The 24,267-nt window shown below is 38.3% G+C and overlaps 1 protein-coding gene across 4 annotated transcripts in view; it reads right to left on the bottom strand.

The window, feature by feature from the left end:
- Positions 1–1,912: 1,912 nt before the first annotated feature.
- ZFPM2 (zinc finger protein, FOG family member 2) overlaps positions 1,913–24,267 on the bottom strand; it is a 314,514-nt gene continuing 292,159 nt past the window's right edge. For all 4 annotated transcript variants that reach the window (XM_074886409.1, XM_074886402.1, XM_074886426.1 and 1 more), the window contains 3 exons: positions 13,184–13,390; positions 8,589–8,813; positions 1,913–5,395 (listed from right to left, as the gene is read on the bottom strand). In XM_074886409.1, coding sequence (XP_074742510.1) covers positions 2,904–5,395; positions 8,589–8,813; positions 13,184–13,390 — 2,924 coding nt within the window. In that variant the 3' untranslated portion in view covers positions 1,913–2,903. The remainder of the gene's footprint in view (positions 5,396–8,588; positions 8,814–13,183; positions 13,391–24,267) is intronic.

The following is a 24,267-nucleotide window of genomic DNA, read 5'->3' as shown; positions in this document are numbered from 1 at the left end:
AAAAAAATGGAAAATAGCATGTAAAATTATGCAAAAACATGGTTCCTGAGCCCGGCTATGTGAGCAACTATTTTCATTAAATGCTTTCTAATTTAACAAATGTATAAGAAAGCAAATCTATATTTGCTACGCACTTATCTAGTAAAAAGTTTTACTTTCAGAGCATGTGATGGTATAACTTTGGGGTTTAGCACGTGTCAGTGTTGCTAGGTGCTCCAGTGAAGTGATTAAAATGTGTAAAACATGTATAAAATTGAGTAACTCTGTACCCACAGATGAACAGGTTGTGCTTGTTCTGAACTTGTAAAAATGGGACCAGTCAACCAAATAGGTGATTTATAAAGAGAAAACGCTACCAGGTATATTCTGTTGTGTGAAAGCAATTGGACTAGCCACTGGGAAGAATATAATGCAGCATGTCAGGCTTTAATTTACCTCTGGAATATATCAGGTACCCTCAGCATTTCCAGATCAGAAATGTTTTGTGATAAGGCTTTTCCCTTTTGGCACCGCTTTTCAGGTAGGTATTCCCTTTAACCCTGATATTCTCCTTTACTTTCTCATGGTCTAAACACACCCCTAGAGCTCAGCAATTGTAAATTACAGTGCCTGTGGCTTTCTGACCCACTTCACCTAGAAGTTTTTGTCTATGCATGTAGATCTTTCAGAACTAGCTTATTTCAATCCAGATGTAATCACTTAGTTCTTTAAACCAGTTTCGTATGATGGATAATCTTCAAACCAATGTTTGCCACCAAGAAGTTCAAAATGTACCATCTTTCTCAAATATTGTGGAGTCTTAGATGTATTGGTGTGGTATTTTCTAATAAATGTTTAATTGATAATCATGAATGCCTGTTTTATTTGCCCTGTGTTTGCAGTGCTTTTTACCCTTCACAAGTCTTGTTACCCAAAGTATTTGCTACAGGACCAATATTGGCCCTACTGTAATGTAAACACCTGCTGTCTTTGTTGAGAGTGAGAATTAACACAATTTTAAGCACTCTTGTTCTGTATTTAAAGGCCAGCTAACCACTAGAGTTGTTAGTAGTTTTTGAAGTGTTTATTATTTTTGCTACTGGATCACACGTACCTACACTTACAAATAAAAAAAGGACAAATTCAGCTCCAAAGTACACAGGGATGGCATTGCTAAAAGTCAGAGGTGTTGCATACTCTTACGCTGGACTCCAGCTGGCTGCTTAGCTGAAATACCATCTTTTTATGTATTTTGTTCTGGGTTGTTTCTTTGGCTGATATAGGAACTAGATTAAATACAACTGTTTATGTGACTATTCAGGTCGTGGTTTTGCTTTCAGATTTGTAGGATGAAAAATGCATCAATAGGTCACTTTTATAATATCAATTTTTTTATGAAAACAGGGTACAGGAGACTAAACAATTGCAAGTAAAGGGTATTAATTGTGCATTAGTTCAGATTTTAATATCACAGAAATTATTGAATAGTATTTCTATATTGAATTAGTGGAGCAACCACTGTTCTATTTAAATGAATGCTACTGTTTTTCATATAGGACCACCGAACACATAAAGAATCATACCAGAGGTGTTATGATGCAGATTGTTCCACTGCTTTTGACATATGGAGGTACTGTCAGGGAAGTATGTCTTCCTTAGCTCCAACAAAGAGAACAGCCTTCCTGGTTTCAGACCTTGACATTTTAAGTTTTAGTTCACTAGGCTGTCTTAGACTTAGTTGTACTAGTGACCTGTCAGCAAGGACTACCTCAAAGTGGAGGCATCCTTTGTGCTCATTTTCTCTTTGAACACTCTGCTTTCATTGAAGAGGGGGCAATGTTAACCTGTTCCTAAGAGCTTCTTTACAGCTTGTGAGATTTAAATCCTCCTTGAAAAACAAAATAAAACAGATTTAAAGAAATTACTGCCAAACTTCTCCAATGATCTGGAATTTTATTCCATCCATATACATGCATAGTAACAACATTTGTTGAGAAATTATTTCTATCAGAAGTAGAACATTATCTTTGTGATCACCAGTTGCAGTATTGCTACTCTTATATTTAAATATATCTTATATATGAATTAGATTCATAATTGCAGCATTGAGTTTAGGGTTTTGTTTTAGACTGTGCCTTTCAAAAGATAAAACTGATTGATATGACCTCATTACTTACAATACTGCTTCCAGTAATTTTGTTCATTCTTTATAAAGTATTGCATTTAACAGCAAAGGTTTAAAAATTGAGACAGAGATGCATCAGCGAAAGAAAATACAAGTACTATACAAGAAAAAAATTGCCATCTTCATTTAACGTACGTTTCAGATTAAGAAAGTGGACAGAAACATACTGCTACATACAAATGCAAAGCCTAATGACTAAGGTACTGTATCTGCTAAAATATAAAGTGCAAACCGAGCCCAATTGTTCAAAAAAATTGAAATTTTAAGGCGAACTTTACAGCATAGTTGAAACTTCTTTGCAAGTTATATTTTAGCATATACATATATCTGCAACAGCATATAAGAAAAAAAAAATCAGGATACACAAGTGCTTTTGAAGCTATTTCTAAAATGCTTTTCTGTATTGTTTGCGACTATTTTCTTTAAAATCTACTATACAGTGCAAACCATATGTGCTACACAATAACTATACAATAACATTACAAATGACTTTAATATAAAGTTTTTAAATAAAAAATAACATAACTACAGCTATGAATACTGCTGGTAAAATAAATTAATATTTTTGAAAATGGCACCAATAATACACTTTACTAATGGACTGTAATGGAATTACACCTTCAAGTCTTCAACTCAGCAATAGTGAAATCTCCTGATTGTCCAGATGTAATTCAAACAGCTTTCTTTAGACTGTATGGAACAATATGCTAAACACAGGTACCAAAGGTGACCGATTGTTTCATTTGACATGTTCTGCTGCATGTGACGAGCAATAAAACTTCTTATGAGTTATAAAGTTTGAAAGATTGTTGAACTGGATGTCACACAGTCGGCAATACTTTCCACTGGTTGGGGCCTGGGTGGAACCATTCACGCCTTTAGCTATACTAGACAACTGTTCCTCTGCTGTAGGAATTGCTGGAGAGACATTTTCATTTGCAGTTAAGGGATTCTCAGAGATCCAAGAAGGAGACTTGTGCCCATCTTCATGTGGAGGATTCTGGGAAATGTTCTCTTGCTGTGGGTTTGCGGCAGGTCTTTCCTCCTGTTTTAGTCCCCCATTAACTATTACCATGCCTCGGTTTTTCGGCAATAGCGGAAGAGACTCTTTCTTCTGCACAGCACACCCATTCGAAGGCGTCTGGCCTTTAGGAGATTCACTTTCTGTATTTGTGCTTTGATCTAAATCAGTATTATGAATGACGAGAGAACCAGAAATGTAATCACTTGGCTTTATTCCATAATATGGAGAAAGCTGATCTGCTCCTTTAGCTTTCTTTATTGCTCCAGGGTAAAGGCATTGTGGAAGAAACAAATGTTTGTTTTCTTCTTTTGTAGCAATAAGTTGGGCAGCTTCACTAAAGACTTTTAGTCCTTGAAGTGTTGCTAAGTGTGTGGAAAATAAGTTTCCATTAGGAGAGGACTGTTTCGAGTTTCCATTTTTCTCACATTTGATTATGCTTCTTTCATAACTGACATCTGGGCTGTTTCTTTCACTTTCTGGGTTTTGAAACACCTTACTGTCGAGTTGTCCCAGGTCATTACGCTGATGGGCAGTGACAGGGCAAAAATTCTGCTTGTGAGCCAGGTAGTTCTCTACCTTGTTAAAACTGATCTTGCATACTGTGCATTCATGGTAGTCCAGCAGCCTTTTGGGAGAAGTGGATGTCCTCTCTGATGGGGGTAAGCATTTTTTACTGAGATCTATGGGCACATCCATCTCCAAGCAAGACACAGTGGAGTGGGGAGTATCACACTTTGAAACTGGAACGCATTTGTTAATAGACAGTGATGTTTCCAGATGCTTCGAGACTATTCCTGGAAAGATATCACATCGTGGATGGTAGCATTCTCCAAGGCCCTCTGTTGACTCTTGAGTAGAGGTACAAGGATTGCCAAGATTAGCCACTTCTAGAAATCGCTGTTGAACTAGTGGTGGCCTTTGCTCTTGCTCTGGTAGGCACATCTCATACATCTTCCTTCGCTTCCGGGTACGCATTGTTCTCTGCATGGCAGGCACTTTGTTGGAAGCGGATCTCTTCAGTGGGGGATCGTGGCGAGTGGCACAGTAATACTGCTTGTGAACCATGTACGTTTCATGTCTGCTGAAAGTAATATTACAAGCTTCACACGTGGTCTTGTTAGGATCACTCTCCCCTTCTACTAAAGGAGCATTGGGATTCTTCACGTCAGAAGGTTTGCCATTTATCTTCTCATCGCCGTTGCTTGCAGTTGACAATTTCTTAGACTGCGCTGTAAAGTCTTTTTCATGACTTTTATTGTTTGGCCCGATCAAATCTAAAACATTGGAAGAGTTTATGCAAGATGTCTGCAGAAGTTGATTCTCTGGATCTGATGTGTGAGGAGCTGCATTCAGGATGTTTATAGAGCTTTGACCATTACTGGGACTTACAGCTTCTGGCATTTTTTCTGGAACACTGGAAAAATCTGGTGACTTTGCCATCTGCTGCCATCGGCTGCTACAGTAATGCTTTTTGTGTACCAAGTAGTTGTCCAAATTATTGAATGTTATGTTACACTCAAAACATGTAGCCCCTTTGGGCATCAAAGGACTGTAAATTACAGGAGGATAATTGTTACTTCCATGCCTCAGTCTTCGATGGACCAATTCAGACATTTTCGCTAATATCTCTGAAGCCTGAGGAACCACAGTGATGTCTTGGGGAAAGGCAAACTGCGAAAGAAAAGGTCCCATTGGGAAAGAAGGACCAATATTAGGCTGAACTGGCGATGAAGCAAGCCTTGGACTGGATGGTTCAGATTTTATTTTAGTGTATGAAAAACTCTGCTTATTTGTGGCAGGCTGGGTTTCTGGCCTCTGGTTTGGAAGGAAAAGTGGAGCCTTTTTTTCACATTTATCAAGCTCCGTATCAGAACTTGCATCTTTAGTCTGCATGGTCTTTTGGCTCTGGGGAACATCATTTCTGCTCAACAGGTCCGTTGCTGGCTGTAAACCTTCTTCGTTTCCACTTGGAGAGTGTTCAATGTCACTTTCTCTCTGAATTTTGTTGCCAGAGACATGTAACTCTTGGTGCTGCAGTAGCTCCCTCTGAGTTTGGAAGCCAAAATGGCAGTGATTGCATCTAAAGGCAGCTTGAGTAAGATGTGAGAACAGGTGCTGATGAAAGTTAATCACTGAGTCTGCAGTGTAAGTACAAACTGTGCATTTCAGACTAGCACCAGGCGGGAGAAATTCTTCCATTTTCACTCCTACAGAAAAGACAAGTAAAATACAAAATAAGGTGACCATTATGCCCTTCATGAAGTATACTGAAAAATCAGTTGCACAGAAGGTACAATCACAGTGAGAACAACTAATTTTCTTCTGATGGGATGGTATTAGTCACCCCGAAAATACTTGAATTGTTTCAGAACTTCTTTCCTTGAACTGCTAGAGAATATTCCAAGACTTCTGCTCTGCTTTGGAGAGCCTTAGTATCTGCATACATTCAGCAAAGATGAAGGGAAAAGAAGAACAAGGGAAAGGATAAAAATAGACTGGTCTTACTCTAAATGAAAAGGTCTTAGAAATTACAGTTTTAACTAAAGGAGACATAATGTTCCCCATACACAATCACTGGAAATTTTGAATGCACAGAAAGCACATCAAGGTGAAGAGGCTCAAGATTATGATGTGGCTTGAGGTATAGCCCTCAAGCTCAAAGTGCCTGAAAGCCACAGACAGAGCAGAAGTAGCATTTTGAGCATTACTGATGCTCAGCTCTTTGCCTGCATGAGTTTGCTGTAGTGTGGGAACAGGATACAGATCTATCTTCATCAGAAAGCACTGATAAGTTGCGTTCATCATGAAAAGAGGAGGAAGAGTAAGACACAGCTTCACCAACATTTTATCTTCCATATGTAACGGCCGTAGGCAACTATTGCTGTAATACAACTCCTTTTCCTCATGAAATCACTACAGCTTTTCCTATCAAGAACAGTACATTAAAAGCCATCTTACTGCTGAAACAAAAAAACCCATGTTTCATGGTATTTTGAAACTGAAAATGCTTTAAAAAGAAGTAAGACCAAATTTCTCTACTGCAACAACACAGATTCTGATTACCTGTTAGACAATAAAAACTGAAAAAATATTGGTAGGGATGATATTCAGAATTTAAAATGGGTATTTGTTCTGTCTACACAGACACACACACATATACCACGTCTTGGTCAGGTAAACTAGGATTGTGGTAGTTGGACAATATAAAGCTGTAAGAATATTGTGGCTCAATCTGTGGGAAGTCATTCTCTTGTACCTGGAGGTCCTCACTTCTCCCCCAGCATCGTTAACTCCCACGGTTGTAAGCAACATTTGAATCTGACCTAGTCTTGGCCTTAGAAGTCAGAAGGGAGCCGAGGAGACACACAGCACTTTAATGAGCGCTTGTTCCCTGTCAGCCACTTTTTCACCTGGAGGTCTATGAAGCTTTAGCTCCTCCACCGCCACGAGATGGTGTTTCATACACTTCCACATCATGGGATACAGACACAGTGGAGTGGCTCTATGGACTTTGCATTTCAGTTGGGGTTCCATACTCTAGTGGCGTGGGTCTGCTGCAGCCTCCAGCGGGAACGGTAACTGAAGTTGAAGCAAACACAGCACTAGCTTACAGGGCATTTGGCAAAGGAATGATTTGTTTCTACTGCAGAAGCTGTTATAACTTGTGATAATCTGCATAGAAAAATAGACAGGATCTGAAAGAGAGCAAGAATGATTAAACTGACTGGTTTATGACTAAAAAGAAGCGGAAGGCCTGAGTTTTAGCCTCTGATCTAAGAAATACCTGAAGATTCTTACTGGAAATTCAGCAGGATTTCAGACCTATATCTTTCAAGGAACATAGACGCTTATCTCTAGATTGCAATAAGACATGGTCACTCAGAGCTCATGGCTGAAAACCCTCTTGACACTTAAGTCAATGGTATGTCACTAAATGCAAAGAGCTGAAGCAACACTTTTATACAATGGCTAAGATTTCAGAATTTTCCCCTGCTTGGGAAGAAATTAATTTGTTATCTTCCAAGAATACCTGTTTTTAATTACCAGGCTGTAAGACACGCTGGGCTGCATTCACCTGCTCTTGTTGAAGCTGTTCCTACTGTTCTGCTGGTTCACTGAACAGTGAAATATTTGCTAGGCAAGAGACAGAAAATGGCAATAGCCTGATATTCAAAGTTAAGGTCTGGAAGCACAAAAGATCTAACCTCTAAATGAATGGCTAAGTGTTGTCTGTGTTGTCTACACAAGTGTTGTCTACAATTTCTCAGCACTCTTCTAGTTCTGTTCTGTCTGAGGTACTCTTCCAAGGCAACATGATGCCTTCTAGATTTGTAACTGCCTGCCCAAGTATCAGGGGTACATTTTTCACTTCACCCAGTCCACAGAGTAGATTCCCACTCCCCCAGGAGTTTTTACACTGCAGCCAAATAAGGCTTTCTTCTGTGAATAAAGCACACATTAGTGTCCGTTAGACTCTGCTCATTTAACAGGAGGATCATGAACTTCTGTAGGGCCCTTCCCTTTTTCCAGACACAGCTCTGTATGCTAGACAGCCAACACACCCATAACCTGACACTGCAGTCTTTCTTATTTGTAGGTTTTCTCTGCTGCTGAGAACTCAAATGCAGAATGTTCTGCAAACTCGTAACTTGTGCTTCCAGCCCTAAATCAAAACAAATTCAAACAGCAGACTCAAAGGACCTTCAGGGAGGGAGATAAAATTCTTGCTGAGTTCCAGATTTTTAATCTCAGGAATTCTGTAATCCCACTTTCTGTGTATCTGGTATTATAACTTTAATAACGTGGACAAAGAAAATACTATCCCCACTTTATATTTGTAAGGAGGGAAAAGAATATTGTTATGAAATAAGTGTCCTGGGAAAAGCACAGAGGTCTGGACCCTGGTCCTTAAGGCCTCCTGCCTAAGAAGCCTACTCTTGGACCCCAAGATCTTATTTCAGAAGGACTTGCTCTCTGGTGGTGTGTATTTATCCACTGAGCATCAAACAGGGTAGGTAGAGATTGTAGTCTAGCAGACTCATGTTCGGTGGACAGAATCCTTGAAGCAACTGACTCTCTCAGAAACCAAGCAGCAGCAGTCCATCTGTGTCTGGATTCCCGAGTACTCCTTCACCAGTAAAGAAATCCTTCCTGAATGCATGTATACACACATTAAGAGAGAGACAGCATTCAAATGAGGATTAGTAGATAAATGACACTGGTTACCTGGGAGAGGTGCTTGGTGTAGAACACAGGTCAGATACTGTTGACATTTTGGCAGTATCTACACCCAGTATTTGCATATATTTGGAAAGACATTGATCCACCGAGTGTCCATAGAGAATAATTTTTCAAATAGCTAAATCTAGAAGATGATACAGGAAAATACATGGTACTTACCACTGTGAGAATTTAGGTGCATTTCCAGAGCTCTTGCATTAGAAAAACTTTTGGTGCACTGTGGAAAGGGGCAAACACTGGATATCTGCTGAGCACTATCGTCGTTCTCCTCTGACAGCTGAGGCCCCTCTCTTTGCCTCCCACTGCAGTAATACATGAGGTGGGCCTGCAGGTTCCTCTCGCTTCGATACCAAATGCCACAGGATTTGCAAGGGAATATGTCCTCTACAAGCAAATATAACCAGGTGCAAGTTAGCCAGGGTGCATTCAGTGCCAACCAATTAATACAGCTGGATTAATTCCCTTTACTTCCCCATTAAACACATGCTTATTTAATAAAATACTCAAAACAGAGCCACAGGTTTATTAAAATGTCACTTGCAGGTGAGAGACTGAATGTGGGAATTGTTTCTTTCGAAAGGAGATTTTAAAAATAGTTACTAAAAAAAAAGCTAGAAGTTTTTGGCATGTAATTATTTTAAAAATGAAATTAAATTAATCATTTGTTGTGAATATGCAGTACTAATTCAAGAACTAAGCTGTATTTCCAATACATCACTACTCAATAGGTGACATCTTTCAACTGTGTTTTTTCCCACGTGCACAAGTCTTTTCAGCATTGGGCCTTGGAATTTTTGAGTGCTAATTGTAGATCATTCTGAAAAATGTGTATTTTCAGAATGCTTATGCAGTTATTACCGTAAAATTCTGTTGCTCTGATATCCATTCCTGGATATCTGATATACATTTCCTTAAGATCCTACAGTGTTGAATGTAATATTATACTAAGCAGCATGTTTATTTCCTGGGTTCCTGTTGTTATTAACATTAGAAGTTAAAATTTGTAATGTACTTTTGTCCTCTTGTTTTTGGTAAATTATTACTTTTCCACTTTTCGCTTTGCAAAAGGGATATTTGCTAAGAATAATGCAATTTTTCATTGTCTTCTATTCCAAAGTGTCAGCACCCTCTCTGAGGGGAAGACAATGCAGAGGTTGCACAGAGTGCTTCCCAGCAGCAGAGGGAGTAGATATTTTGATCATGTACCAAAGGCTACATATTTTACTCATGTGAAGAGTAAAAATGAATACTGTGTATTTACACAAAGCAGATAGATATTTGGTTGTTAATATCCTGTCAGAAGGATACCTATGCAGTGCATGTTGTGTATCTGTCTAAGAAGAACAAAACACCTGTTTGATCTTTCTGAAAACTGAACTTGTCATCCTATCAGTAAGAACAAGGAAGGAATCCCAGCCTTTTAGGGTACATCTACACTAATAAATTAAACAGCGACAGGGTCCAGACTAGAGCACTGGAACTTCTTCCTTGTATTGTTAAATCACGAGAATGGTCCCTTCCACCCTTTTGGCTTAAGCCAGTTAACACCTTCCCCATTCCTGCATCCAGTTCAGGAGTTACCACGTGCTTAGGAACATTCCCTGCAGCTAGTTTGGACACTTCCCACCTGTTTTTGAAACTAAGAGAGGATAAAATTATGAGTCCAGCCAGACTGTGCCAGCTGACCTCAGGATCAGAAAATGGGCAATTGCAGTCAACATCTTGGTCAACATCAAAAATCCCACTGACTTCAGAATGCAAAAAGCTGCTAGTGATGGTAATTAACTTAGTCTTGAAGAATGGTTGGCTGCTCTGAAAATATGGCATGTGTGGCTGATGATGTGATTCATTATCATTCATGACAATTTATGTTTATTTCCAAATATTGATGTGTATAGGACAACTGCTCTGTTCCAATTCCTTTGGGTGAATAAAGTCAAAGACTCCGACCCACTGAAATGGATGAGTCTTTTATTTGTTAAATATCTACAAATGCAGCCAAAATTTACATTGCTTAGTTTGCTTGCTTCTCTGACTGCATTGCTAATGCTTGTCTACTTTTCTGCTTGCATAAAAAAAAAAATATTTTCACCACTACCAGTTTCTATTTTTCCCTTTGCCACTGAATAATTGTGCATGAATTCAAGACACAAACATTTAATGGAGCAGTTAGTATTCTAGTATATAACACTCTTAAAACATTACTGATACAGCTTGCATCATTTGAAATGTTCATCTCATGTGAGAGCTGACATTTCAGCATTTGTTTTTGGCTTCAAATGGTTTAAAAAATTGAACCATAGAGGTTTCCACAGAAGAGAAAGTCCAAAAGTAGTAACAGGAAATTCTGATATAGGCAACATGTCCTATTTGAATTCATTTGACTGTACTCCATCACAGAACTGAACTTTCTGATTATCTTAATGAATTTGACTTCCAGCCATCTTTATTTCCTATGGGCTAGATGGCCTGGACACTGTAGCTCCAGTTATGCATGGTGAATATGTGACTCCCATTACATACCATGCAGAGGAAATGCATCTGAGGAGTTTTGCATGGTGAGAGGATGGAATTCCAGGAAGAACAGTGTATAGGGATGGGATATGATGAAAATAGATAAAGGCTACTTGAAGTTAATGTTTTAATTCTTTAAAAGCAAAATATTTCAATTTGTTTCAATGGATAGTTTCCAAATATTTCAGTGGATCAATTCAGGAAATGCAACATTCAAGTTCAAGCTGAATAAGCCAAAGGTGATATTCTTATTTTGATTTTTCAAATAGAAAATATTAGGAAACATTAACACACACACACACACTTAATTTTCTAGGAACTGATTTTTTTTTTTTTCAGAGATCTAGCAAAAGAATGGTTAAGAGATGTCTCACTACAAATCTAGAGGTGCATTCAGCATATTACTGAACTCACATTTATCTCAAGACTTTACTGAAGAAAGTGAATTTCACCAACTCAACAACGAAATGTGGAAACAGCCCTGTCTGGTCAGAGGCAGAGTCAGAACTGGGGTGGAAAGTTCTGGACAGTGAAACTTCCTACTTTAGCAGCCCCCTGAGTTGAGAGTATGCAGGTTACTCCAAGTTGTTGCTAAGCCTGTATAGCAAGAGGTGATGCACTGTAAACTTAGACTCCTCTTAGCAGCAGAAGTAGCAATGATCAGCTTTCCAGGGCTCTGCAAAAGGCAGTGCTGGCAGCAAAGGTGTTTCCAAAAATTTGATGCTGTAGAAATCTGACTACTTTGCCAAGCCCAGAGTTGGCCTGGTGTAGAGTTGTACAAAAATGCATCCTCAGCTGAAACAAGTTGTGAATGAGTCTTTGCCCTTTAGGCTAGGTAACTCCCTTGCTGATGGCTCCCTAGCAGCTGTTGGCTATAAACATTGGTCTGCCCTAACTATGGTAACTTGGTGGTCCACTTTAGGGGCTTCTGACATCTTCTTTTGGAAAGGTCCTATACAGTGCTAATTGCTGGTTCTCTGAACAGGTATGTGAGCTCACAGGAGCCCCACTGCTGGGGCAAAAATGAATGCACTTAGCTAAAGGGCTTAAGGTTGCTGCCAACTCACTCTCTGGAAGAGAGGACTTGGATGACTTGGACATTTTAAGGTTTGCCTTTTAAAACAAGCTAACAATAAATGTGTAGCTTATGAAGATTGTTTACCTAGAAAATAAAGAAAAAAAAAAAAAGAAAACATGGAATAAAATGTGTTACCACAAATATTTTAACTAGTGCTGTCTGAAGAGCTTGAAGATGGTGTAACTGTTCAAGACACAGTGTTACTTGGTGTGAGCCTGAGTGGCAGATCATGTGCTTGCATGTCCGTTCACACCTGAAATATTGTGCTCAGTACTTCACTATATCTAATTGCAATACTTACAAACCACAGGAAGCATGGGGAAGTGCTCCAACATGGGGTCTAAATGGACAGGCTTACAAAGTGCTAAGAGCTAAGGATGTGCAATATGTTTAAGCGATAACTGGTGAGGATCCTGGTAGCAACTAACATATTTGAAGAATACTTAAGAGAGGAGGATGAGGAATAAGGCTGTATAAAGGTAAAATGCAAGAAAAAGCTAAAGAAATTAAATTTAATTCAAGCTGAACTTGAGTCACTTCAGGAACTGACTTATCATGTACTCATGCTCCTCCTAAGGACAGCACTTAATTATGTGCTGTAGTTTGTCCATGATAGGGTCTATTGATGTCCTGAGGATGTAAAAAAACTGTTGGATAGCCACGTTGAGTGGAGATACCACAATAAATCAGGGCTGCTATAAGGTATGATCTCCACTGCATTTTGAAACAGCCACTGAAGAGATGTGTTCTTTCCTTCCACTGAGTATCATGAATTATTACTAGAAGCTGCAGCTGTAAGCAATGAGCTTACCTGAGCAGCAGGGGCTGGAGTTTGTGAGCTAACAGGCCTACCTTATCTTCTTTTTAAAGTTTCTGATCCTATTGCCTCTGGGAGCAGATCACAGAACCTCCACACGAGGGCAGGTCAGATACTTTGGGTGAGGCTCTTGCAGAACCCACCTGCCAAACCGCCCTTCTTCCTCCTTTTATGTCTGCGAGTTCATCTGAGATGATGGGGGAACAAAAGCAGGCTTTGAACTGTGGGTTTTAAGTCATGTGGTTTATGTGGTCCTGAATTCACTATCGCTGCATTAGCACTTCATATGTGCCTTAAAGTACTGCTGTTTTAAAAAAACACCAGAGAATAGTATTCATCACTTACTGTTCACAATAGCCGTAGGCAAAATAGATGCCATTGCAGCTTGTTGAGGGAGCAATTGTATTGAGTCCAGCAGGCGCGCAGGATACATCCCTTCTGTGAGAGTCATCTGACTGGCTGCTTGCAGCCTTGAGTCAAAATCTACAACAAAGGCAATCAGCTCTTCACCCTCTGAGATGGCCTTGGTTGTGGTACACCAAAGCTGCCCTCCTACAGGAAACGTAAAAGCAGAAAGATTTAAATGACTATATCAGATTCCAGAACTCAAAACATCAGTGCCGTATCTTCACACTCTTTTTTAAAATTTCCATGGCTTGTTCAAGGTAAAGAGGCAAATAATTTTTACTTTCACTGTCTTCTTTCTATCAATATAGGAATTCTCAATGTATAAGGATAACAATTTGGGAATACTTTTCCTAACTATTTGCAGCATGAATATTCATTTTAATTTTTCATTTTGTTTCCTAAAAGGCCAGCATTATGAAAATCAATATATAGCTGAAAATGTTTTATATGGCACTTTTCTCATCATTACTTTTCACCAAATTTCCTGTATTTTTTTTCATAAATCCAAGTTTGTTTTATTTTGAATACCAAATCACAGCACAATAAAACCAAACAGCTGCAAGAAAGAAATCAGATTTCCTCTTAAGGGCGTTCTTACCCTCCCTTATGTTTGCCACCCTCTTTCTCTAAAAAATCTTCCCTTATGTAATATTCTTTGTAACATGACTGCTTTATCTCTGCTTACACTGACTGAACTTCCTGAAAAGAAGATATGCCAAAGATCTGTTTCATAAAGGCTTATTCAAATAAAGGTTTGTTTAAAAGGGGGGGAGGTGGAAGAACTTTCATCAAACAGTAAGATACACTATAGCTCTGTGCTGCAAATGTCACGTGTAGTGCATTAAAAAGAAAATTAACTATGCGAGTACATCTACTAATGTATTTGAATGCGATAGTGAATGCTCATTTATTTAACATGTTTAGACAGGCAAAGCACTTATATTGTGTTATCTACACTCTCAGGCCTAGATACATATCCAATACAGTTATGCCTGAAATAATGTTGCATACTTTATATGTTATAAAGCTTTTTTTCCTCAGGTTTTGTATATATAGAAAAAGCTATATGTTGTATTCATTAGGCAAGCAAAAACTGTACTCGTTTTGATAAGTAATATTGCTGTGTTTATCTTTCGGCATAACTGCCTTTTCAACTGCACTTCATTTTTTTCCCCTCAAAGAGATTATAGTTTTAAAACAACTTGTTGCAAAAATCTGGTAGAGGAGATAACAACAGTGTATGATATGCCACAGCTAAATGGAAGAATTAGGACATTGTTTTAGAGAAATCTTGGACAATTAATTAAACCAGTCTATTAGCTTTCAAAGATGAGCAAACAAAACAGCATCAGTGACAATGTGTTTTAGTGGAAAAATAAAGCTAAGCTTCCAGACCTCAAAGTGGTGTAAAAGTTTCAAAGCAGAAAAGTGTCTTTGTATTCACCCTTCGGTAATACAGCACTTGAAGGTGGCTGCAAAGTTTACAAAAAATTTACTGTGATGGGACCAAAGTATACTAAGGTTTACTACCCTCCAAAATTACAGCATTAAATGGTGCAAATCTGAGTAATTTCCTCTAGAGAATAAGGAGATGAAATGTGAAGATAGTGCCATAAATGTCTACAAATGCAGAATCCTAATGTCCAAGCAGGAATTCAAACATTTGAAGAGCACGGTCTGACTTATAGCCTGATATAAGTCAGGAGTAAATATACAGTAGCCTTCAGAGTTAAACTGGTATAAAACCTGTTCAAGAGAGAACCAGGCAAAATTCCTAAAGTCTACTTAATTAGTCTCATAGATAAAAATACATGATACACATGCTGCAATTTGAGAACCTGAAACTGAGTACTCTCACTGCAAACACCACACAGTTCATTTTCTGGGAGGAACAGGGCTTCCATTATCAACATACACTTTACATTATTTATATACAGAAGGTATAATAATCAACCAACATGTTCTAGTACATTTTAATACAGAATAAGAGATCTTCCTAGACTGTATTATTCACTGAATTTCTTATTAAAATAAAAATGAGTCACTGCAGAAGAACCACTTTTTCTATCCCAGCAAACATCTTGACATGCTGTACCCTTGGGGGAAAAAAAAAAAAGTGTAGTTGATTACTGGGTCTCCAGCTGCAATCAGTCTGGATCAGCTAAACGGCTGACTCAGTCTCCTGGTGTTAGAGCTCCTCAGGGTGTTGACTCCTGTCCAGCAGCAGATTAAACTCGGACAGCTGAAGTGAGCAGTGACCTCGGCTGCCTGCTCCACCCAGCTCCTGGAGGCTGTCACACCTACGGCAGGCACAGCTGAGTGGGATGTGTGACAGCTTTGGAAGAACAACAATCTCTAGCTTGGCTTATTAAAGGAAATCAGAACTGCAGAAGTTTTATCCACTCCTGCATTTGAATACAAACCTTCAGCCCAACAGGATTCAGATCCAAAAATTACATCGTTGTTTTCTTTCATCCCACTGTATAGAAAATGAAGCATTTAAGTGATCATGACATATATGTCCATGTTTTCATCAGTACATGATACTGTGTCAAGTTAAATCCCCAGATGAACTCCCAAACGATGCATTCTCCCAGCTACAGGACACGGTATGGTCCCCTCTTGTCCTATGCTTGACTGCACAAGGTAAGGCAATACCTGCTGTTTTGAAAGATGCAAACAACTTTATTCGCCTTAATGCAGTGAATGCAAATATGCTGGCCTTCACACACAGTGGGAAACAGAGGAAGAGAAGTCTTCTTGAACCTTCTACTGCACAGTCAGGGAAATGGCGTGCAGAGAACCTGGCAGAGGCTTCTAAATTTAACAGAAAGTTCCAATCATGACTACCGTATGAATTATTATGCTGTCTAGACACCCTTGCCAGGGATGAGGGCTTCCTTACAGGTGGTGGTTATAAAACAGGAAAAAAGCTCTTGCTTCCCACAAACATTTCCACAAGCTAAGACACAACTGACATATACACAGTAATTTCTCAGGAGCGCAACATCTTTTCATAAAGCAAAGGGCAGTGTTAATGACCGATTTTCAAAAGGATAAGGAAATCTTTGTCAAGTACTGGTGGCAATGGAGAAGTAGATAGGAAGATGTTTGCCTGAAATACTTGCAAAGACATGAAGATTTCATACGGAAACGTAAAGGTCTGTTACTTATATGAGATGAAGTTCCGATTAAGATGGATAGAAATTTTTTAACCAACTGTTATTTTTGTCAAAAAAAGCATACAGGGATGAACTCGTTCTAACAAAGCTTTACCAGGCCAAGTTTCTCAGTCCTAAAACATACGCAGTCATCAGGAGAAAAGGAAGAACGTCCAGTTAAGCTCTAATAGGGATGAGTGACTGACAGCGCCTCAGAAATGAAGTCGTGGTTATATTATTTGGTTAGAAGGCAAGACAATGGTAGACTGGTAAATTTGGCCCTCTTCTCACCTGTAATGAGTATACTGGTCATACATTTATACTGAAAAGGGTCTTACTGGTTTTACATGGTGGGGTAAGAAACGTCTTACTCTTGTTCTAGTGCAGAAGGGAAGTTTTTGAAATACCAGAAGGCTTTGCGACATTGGAAAGCTGTTTTCTCTACAAATCTAGTTCTGACCCTCTGAAATTGAAAATAAGCTTCTTGAGCCTGCAATATATTGTTTTATATCTATGGTTAAACCAAAGAAATTTATGTGACACATGTATTACATACGTGTCAAGTAGAAGAAAATAACACTATCCGTAAACACTATGTATTTATTTGAACGCTTCTTCTAGTTCTCATTGAAAGGAATTAGAAATGCTCATTTAATCATGGAAAGTTGGGAAAGTTAAAGAATATTATGTTGTGCAAACTAGAGCAAAAAATTACATTCCAACTGCATTGGCATGAGTTCCTTATCAAATGACATCAGGCACTGAAGCAGCTATCTGATACCTTCAGAGTTTCCACCAAATGGGAAGGCTATTTCAGGATTCTCTTCTTTGTCTGCATCTTTCACTGCAAATATTTCTGCTGCTTGAAAAAAAGCCCCAACACCCTTAAATAAAAAAAAAACCAAAACAAAACCACCACAACCAACAAACCAACTTTCTATGCAAAGGAAAAAGTAAGGTCCTGATGTTCCTGAAAAACTGTGGACTTACTGTTCTTTGTAATGTTTATGATCAAGATTCTTGTGCAAACAGATCTGGTTCCTAACAGGAAGCTTATAAATCATACTCATAATTGCTGTCAAAACTGCAGTGGAGTGTACTGCAAGTTTTGATAATAAAGAATAGAGTCACAGTTCAAACTTGATTACATTTTGGAAATTCATGCTGCTCTTACAAGAATCAGTGGTCTTAAATATCTTCTTCTCCTGCCAAATTCTTCACTTGCACTTTTTATTATTTATGAAATCAGTGTCTGCACAATGTCATGCAGACCTCTGCTGATAAACTCTAATTAAGATTAAGACAAGCCTTTTGGAAAGGATCCCATCATTAGCAAACATGATAAACACAAAAATACTCCCTACTTGTCAACCAGGAGCAATTCAGCAACCTAACAGTATTATCTGTTGCTAGGCTACAGAGCTGACAAAGCTTCAATTATATTGTATGGCCATACCTATAGAATACTGTATAAGCAAAATGTATCTAATATAAAAGCATTTAACTTCATCCATGCTATCTGTAATTCATGGCTTCTTTCAATGGAAAAAATCAGGTTAATAATTACATAGCATGCTGGAAAAATCTTAGCGATGTGTCATGTTTGCACAATTTTTTCTAATTTATCTCTATGATTGATAGACATTTGCTTTGTACAAATAATAAAATGCAAGCAATGGGATGCTGTAAACCACAAGCGCAACTACATCTGGGCTCATCAAGATATGGAACCACACTTAGTATAAAAAATATATAGCAAATTGAACCAATTAAATCATATTTAGATGCAGTAATACTCTATCTTCTGTATTCAGAATAAGGAGCACTGTAGTGATAGATATGCATGCTAATATAAAACTTTATTTTATGTAGGGCAGACAACTAAAATACAAGAGAAACTTGCCTTTTTTTTTTTTTTTTTTTTAAATAGCCATTCATTTTTTCCTTCTACATTTGGATTTTTTTTTTAAACAAAGTGACCTCTATTATCCTATTTGGAATCAGCAATTTGCTCTGAAGATATAACCAAAGCGATGGTCCTTTACCCATTTTGACTCTCAGAACCCTACAACACTTCCAGGGTAGACAGAGACACCAGCACAGTGAGCCTTTTGATGGTGGGCTTCTTTTTTTTCTGCTTATTTTTTACAGACCTTAAGGAGTGATCATTTGGGATCTGTGGGTCACGGTCTGAAAAAAAATATATTTATATTGCCCTGTTAACTCCACTGGGAGAAAAGAGCTTCAAAATGAATGGAACCATAAAGCCTTTTGATTCATACCACTGCTCTTAGGAAAAGTGACTTAAGAAAGCAAGTAGCTAAAAACAATGTTTCCACTGAGTACAGCTGTTTCATGGGAGGAAGTGCAGCTGTTTTTTTCACAGATTAAGCATAATGACAATATAAACATATATTCAAAGGCAATCCTAGTTTTCTCATCTTTAGTATCAGTTGGTTTTCCTTGCTGAACCATTTAAGTGTATTTTTTTGACCCAAAAATGGCATACATCATAAAAGTTTAAGAAATCAATGGCAATTTCTATTAAAACCAATTTTCAGTGCCAGTTAATTCAGAAGTACTACTTCTGTGTAGTAAAATTTGGACTTACTGGAGCTGATTGTGTTGCTGCAACAACATAATAGCCCATTTCCTGTACACACATCTTTTTGCAGGAAGGGTCAAAAGACTATCAGAATTTATTTAAACAACTGAATGTTAGTCTTAGCAACTTCCAGGCACCATCAACTGAATTAAACCTTCCTCTTCCAATTGGAGAAACATTCCAATTTGTAAAAAATGATGCTTTTTAGTAATGGTAATGGGGGTTGGAGTTAATTTATTATCTTCCCTCCTTTGTTGCACAGGTTAAGCATTTAAGGAGAATTTGCACATCACAATAGGATGGTATCTTCATATTTGGGTTCCTCCTGCTTCTCACCCATGGGGTTGTGACGACTCAGCATAATGAATGCTATTTCAGTGCGGCACAAGTTGCTGGGCAGATCTCTAATTTTTGACATGAACAAAGTACATATATCTATACGTAGACACATTGTTTAATAAAAAATTATAATTAATTCAAATCCAATACTGTTGAAATTTTTGACAGTAGAGTGGTACAAGGAACAGAACTTATAAATTATGTGTGCCCCTTCTTTGAAAAATGCTTTGGAGGTTTCTTTGTGCATTGGCAAATACAGTAGGAATATGAGGTATTGTGTGGATCCTCCTGCACAGCACCTGATAAAAGAATAAAGAGCTGTGACATATTCTTAAAACAATAGAGGAATTAAAGAGAAACAATGGGCCAGCTGCTTCATTAATACAATCAAAAGAGAGCCCAGCACAGAGGAGTCCAGATAATTAAGCACTACTCTTTTAGACCTTTTTTCTATAATAAAATTGCTAAAAATTTATTAACTACTTCATAGTTCTTAGATAGATCTATGTACTTGTTTATTTAGGTTGATTAATGCCTTTTCAGTATTCTACAACATGCCAACTCATGGTTCATACAAGTTTTTGAATAAAATAATGTAAGAATAAGTGATACGGATCTGTGGTATATACAGCAATAAATCAAAAGCATTTTGTGAACAGTCTTTCCAGTTGCTAAATAATTCTTTGCATTTTTCACATGCGTACACAAAATATATACTTTGCACAGCATTTTTGCTATTCACGTATTTTAATGCTGGGGTTCCAACCATGTCTGTGAAGTGTCTCAAAAATGACCCCTGCAAATTCAGACTTCCCAAACTCTCACAAAAAATAGTTTTAGTGCTACATTAAGATTAATGAGATGATTTCCTAGCATCTTCTATCATTTTTCCTTGTTTACTGATCAAAGGAGATTGCCAAAAGATACTTGACCTTTAATTTTAACTAAACCACTGCCTATTATAAGCCTGCAGTGTATTGACTGCAAAAAATGTAAAATCTGTTGTACTCTATAGACCAATACAGTGGACAAACCAGTTCTGTTGCTACTTTTACTACTACCTTTATGTTCAGCATAAAATATGGAGCCTGCTTAATTTCTAACTCACTGAACAAACTGCAAAATAAAGGAATTGCAATGATATTTTTCAGAAAAAAACCAGACGGCTTTAAAATCCCTGCATTTTGAGATACAAAATGTCTGACAATAAACAGGGAAGAAAAATACTCCTTCAGAATATAGCTCTTACTCCTGCACCTGAGCCTACCAGAGCTTTGGGCCTGACTTCAGCTTAGTCATATGCTGACAGGTGACTGGTTTTATCTGAATGGACGATTTTATAGTTAAAACTGTCAGGTATTATAGAGCTGATAAACAGAAAAATACTAAAGGAACTTGCCAGTCCTAGAGGAGTGACCTTCCAAACCTGGCACCTCTGTGTCAGTATAAGGGGCAGGTCTTTCCCTTGCTGCAGTACAACTGCTAACATCACGATATGTATTGCAGCAGCTCTTGAAATAATACTGCAAAAAGCTTGATCAGCTGAGCCCCAAATGAAGCACACTGTTTCTGAAGAGCAAGGAGTATAACAAACACTAAGATTTGATCTCTTATTTTTTCTACTGTTGTCTGCCTGCTTTTTGTTAGTTTGAGGATTTCTATGTGTTTCCTCCAATTAAATGTCTGCATGTAACACTCAACAGAGTTCTGTTAGGTAAAGAGGCAAAATAGATTAGTGCTCTGAAAATATTCACAGGAAAATAATGTGGTAATTTTATTTGCCATTTTCCCCCCTGATAGAGCTGTCACAGCTTATTTACCACAGGGGGAGACAGTTAAACCCATATCCTTAGAAGTTCTATGCATTTAAGAGGCTTATATATCTCTTCTGGGACCCTCGTTCAAATCCTGGGCTAATCAGAGTGAATACATATCTTTCTATTAGATGGCTCTAAAAGTCTTAGGTGATATCAGTTCCTGGTGGACGACAGTCCACAGTGTAAAACTATTAAATGTTTGGCACAAATGGCGATATTTATGGAATGAAGCTGAAAACTGTAATATCCTCCCACATCACAAGAAGTTAAGTCTGCTGCTCAGAGGTTGAAATTAAAGCCTGCCACAAATGCTAAACCTGTTATATTTCCTTAATTCAGCATAAACTCGAACAAAGAATTTGAAGGGGTTCCTTCACTAGTTTAGCAATTTCTTCTGTTTTTTTCTTTTCTTTCCAAATTCCTCTGTTTTGAATTGAAGTGCTACACCTTTTCTACATTTGAATTGGGCCTCACTTGAGTGTTATTTCAGAATTTACTAATCCTTCAGAAAGGAAATGATAAACAGCTTGAAAAAGAACGATAAACCCTTGCTGACATCGCCCACATTGCACTCCCATCACCACTGCAAAGGAGCTAGGACTTATTGTCGCAGCAAACTCATCTCCCCTTTTACTTTTTGCAGGATCAGTGAATGGGCATTGTCCAAAGAGCTTCCCAGGAGACATTCCCAGGTGACCCCCACTGCTTCCCCCAGCTTTTGTGGATGCACCAGGCTTCAGAGAGAGAAAATGGACCGCTGAAACCAACTACTCTGAAGCAGGGCTTTGGATACACACATTCCTACAATCCCCGCTTCCCTACCAGCACAGCTGTAAGGTGACCTTTTTGGAGCCTTACAAACACAATCATGCCTGTGGATTGTCTTTTCAGAGTTATTTTGTGAGACTGGAATCCATGAAAAAAGGAGGTGATTAAATGAGACAATAGATATGCTTTAATGGCACCTCTTTCTTACAGAGAAAGCAGAGTATGCTACATCTTATCAATGGATTTTCTGCTGTCTTGCACCTGCTGTTGTAGGGCTCATTTCTTGCCCCTGGGCAAATGTAGAGTGAATGGCGAAGGTACCTGAACGGGAGGAAGGATTATATAGAGGGAGCTGGATGGATAGGTTGTATTTGTAAAGGAAATAAACACATTAAATAGAAGGACAAATAGGGAAGTTATAGAATGGCAAAACCAAAGTAAGAAATAAATATTGGCTATGAGACCTGTTGTTTATTCAATACAGGGGCCCCGCTCCAGAAGCGGCTCAAGGCTGTGTGTGAAAGAAAAGCCATCTTTTATAATGAACAGGAGCTGGAACATTTAGCTGTGTGCACTGTAGCCCCAAGAAAACAGTTGCTATTGTTGATAGTTATCTTGGACCTTTCCTCATGTTAATGTTCGGCTCATAGGAACTAGTTTACCTCAGCTATAACGACCATGGAAGCAAAGTAACACTTCTCGATTCAAAACAAATCTTGTTCCCACTTAAGCCATTAGAACATTTTACACTGGCTTTGGTGGAAACAAGACTGTGACAAATCAGTGGCTCTCTTACTAAACAAACAACTAAGTGAAAGGCATTAAAAGTAGATTTCATGTTTGACGTGTTCTAAAATGTGAATGTCATAGAAGCTACAATAAGCATCTAATCCAGTCTTTTCTATTTAAAAAGTACCTCATTTTAAAAAAAAATGCCATCACACACACAAAACCCACACCAAACCCCCAGATTTCCTCCGGATGTGTTAAACCCCAGGTATTACAGTTCCGCCTTTTGAAATAGAAGCTAGAAGTAAAAAGGAAAACTTATGATGACAAAAGCATTTCCACCTTCCAAGCTATAGACAATGTCCAAAGTAAACAAACATTGTAAACCACTGCCAGTCTACTGTTTAGTTCATCTAGTAGGAGAGAACAGCAGAAAGCAAATCCTGTGATCACCACAGCAAAACTGAGCTACCTCTGGCCACAACTGAAATAAAAAAAGATTATGAATGAGTAAATAGTTAAGAATAAAATGGATTAGCAATTAAAGAGGATTCTGTACTGATGATTTCTTCCTAAACAGGCTTAATAAGAAATACCAGTTTACTGAGCATCTTACAGGTGCATAGGAGCTGCCATTCTGCCTGCCTGGTCAGCATGATTTCTAAATGGCCAGGAAAGAAGTGACTGGATACCCAAAGGCAAGCTGTCAAAATTCAGGCTGCAGCTGATAAACTGATTACAAAGCTGCTTAAGACTTTGCTTGTAAACAAAAGCATTTATCAACTAATAATTTGCAATAAACTGATGTAACTCCCAGCTGAGCCCCAAACTGTAATTGTCTTTACCATCTGCCTATTAAAATACCATTCTTCATCACCAAGCAGGAGCAGAAGGGAGAGAATTTCCAACAACTACATAACTTGCATGCTTATAAATAATCTGTGAGCATTTCACACGTTCATTATGATTGCCAGGTTTTGTATACTTCATTTTCTCTTTCTGAGAAGCAAAGAAGTGCTGTAAAGTGGCAGAAAAGAAATTAATAAATACCGCCTGGTGCAAGAAAAAATTATGTAAGTTCATCATACTCTGCAGTTTCTTAATTTTTTTCTCTTTTTGCTACTCCATAGGAATATCATGATGGAAGCCCCCTCAAGCACAACTTTGCAGATTAAACTCTCAATTTCTTTTCAACTTGTCAGCTTTCATTACCTTTCTTTCTTACGCATTCACTTCTTACAGCTGCTTCAATGGGAAGCCAGTTAAAGCATGCTGGCTCCCCAGGGGGGAATCTGCCAGGGTCTGAGGGATTCTGCAGACTCCATGGACCTCTACAGGGTCACCCTTAAGAGCATTTTGCCTATCTTGTTGAGAGGCTTTCTGAAAATTAAGTGAATGTATATGCTTTTATTTTCTAGCTATTGACAGTCTTAGTCCTGAGAAAGGTGGTAGAGTTTAGACGAAGTTCAAAATTAACCAATTCAGAATGCTCTAAAGCTGATACACCCCGAAGGAAGAATCACTTTGTTAAATGCCCAAAATATTCAAGTATGAGGGGAAGAAAACGGGAGAATTGAGACCGTGCAGAGAACGACAGCCCCT

Source organism: Strix uralensis, chromosome 1 (genome assembly GCF_047716275.1).
Source record: "Strix uralensis isolate ZFMK-TIS-50842 chromosome 1, bStrUra1, whole genome shotgun sequence".
In the NCBI taxonomy this organism is placed as follows: Eukaryota; Metazoa; Chordata; class Aves; order Strigiformes; family Strigidae; genus Strix; species Strix uralensis.
The sequence above is the reverse complement of the archived record's forward strand: the minus strand, read 5'-3'. Positions and strand labels throughout refer to the sequence as shown.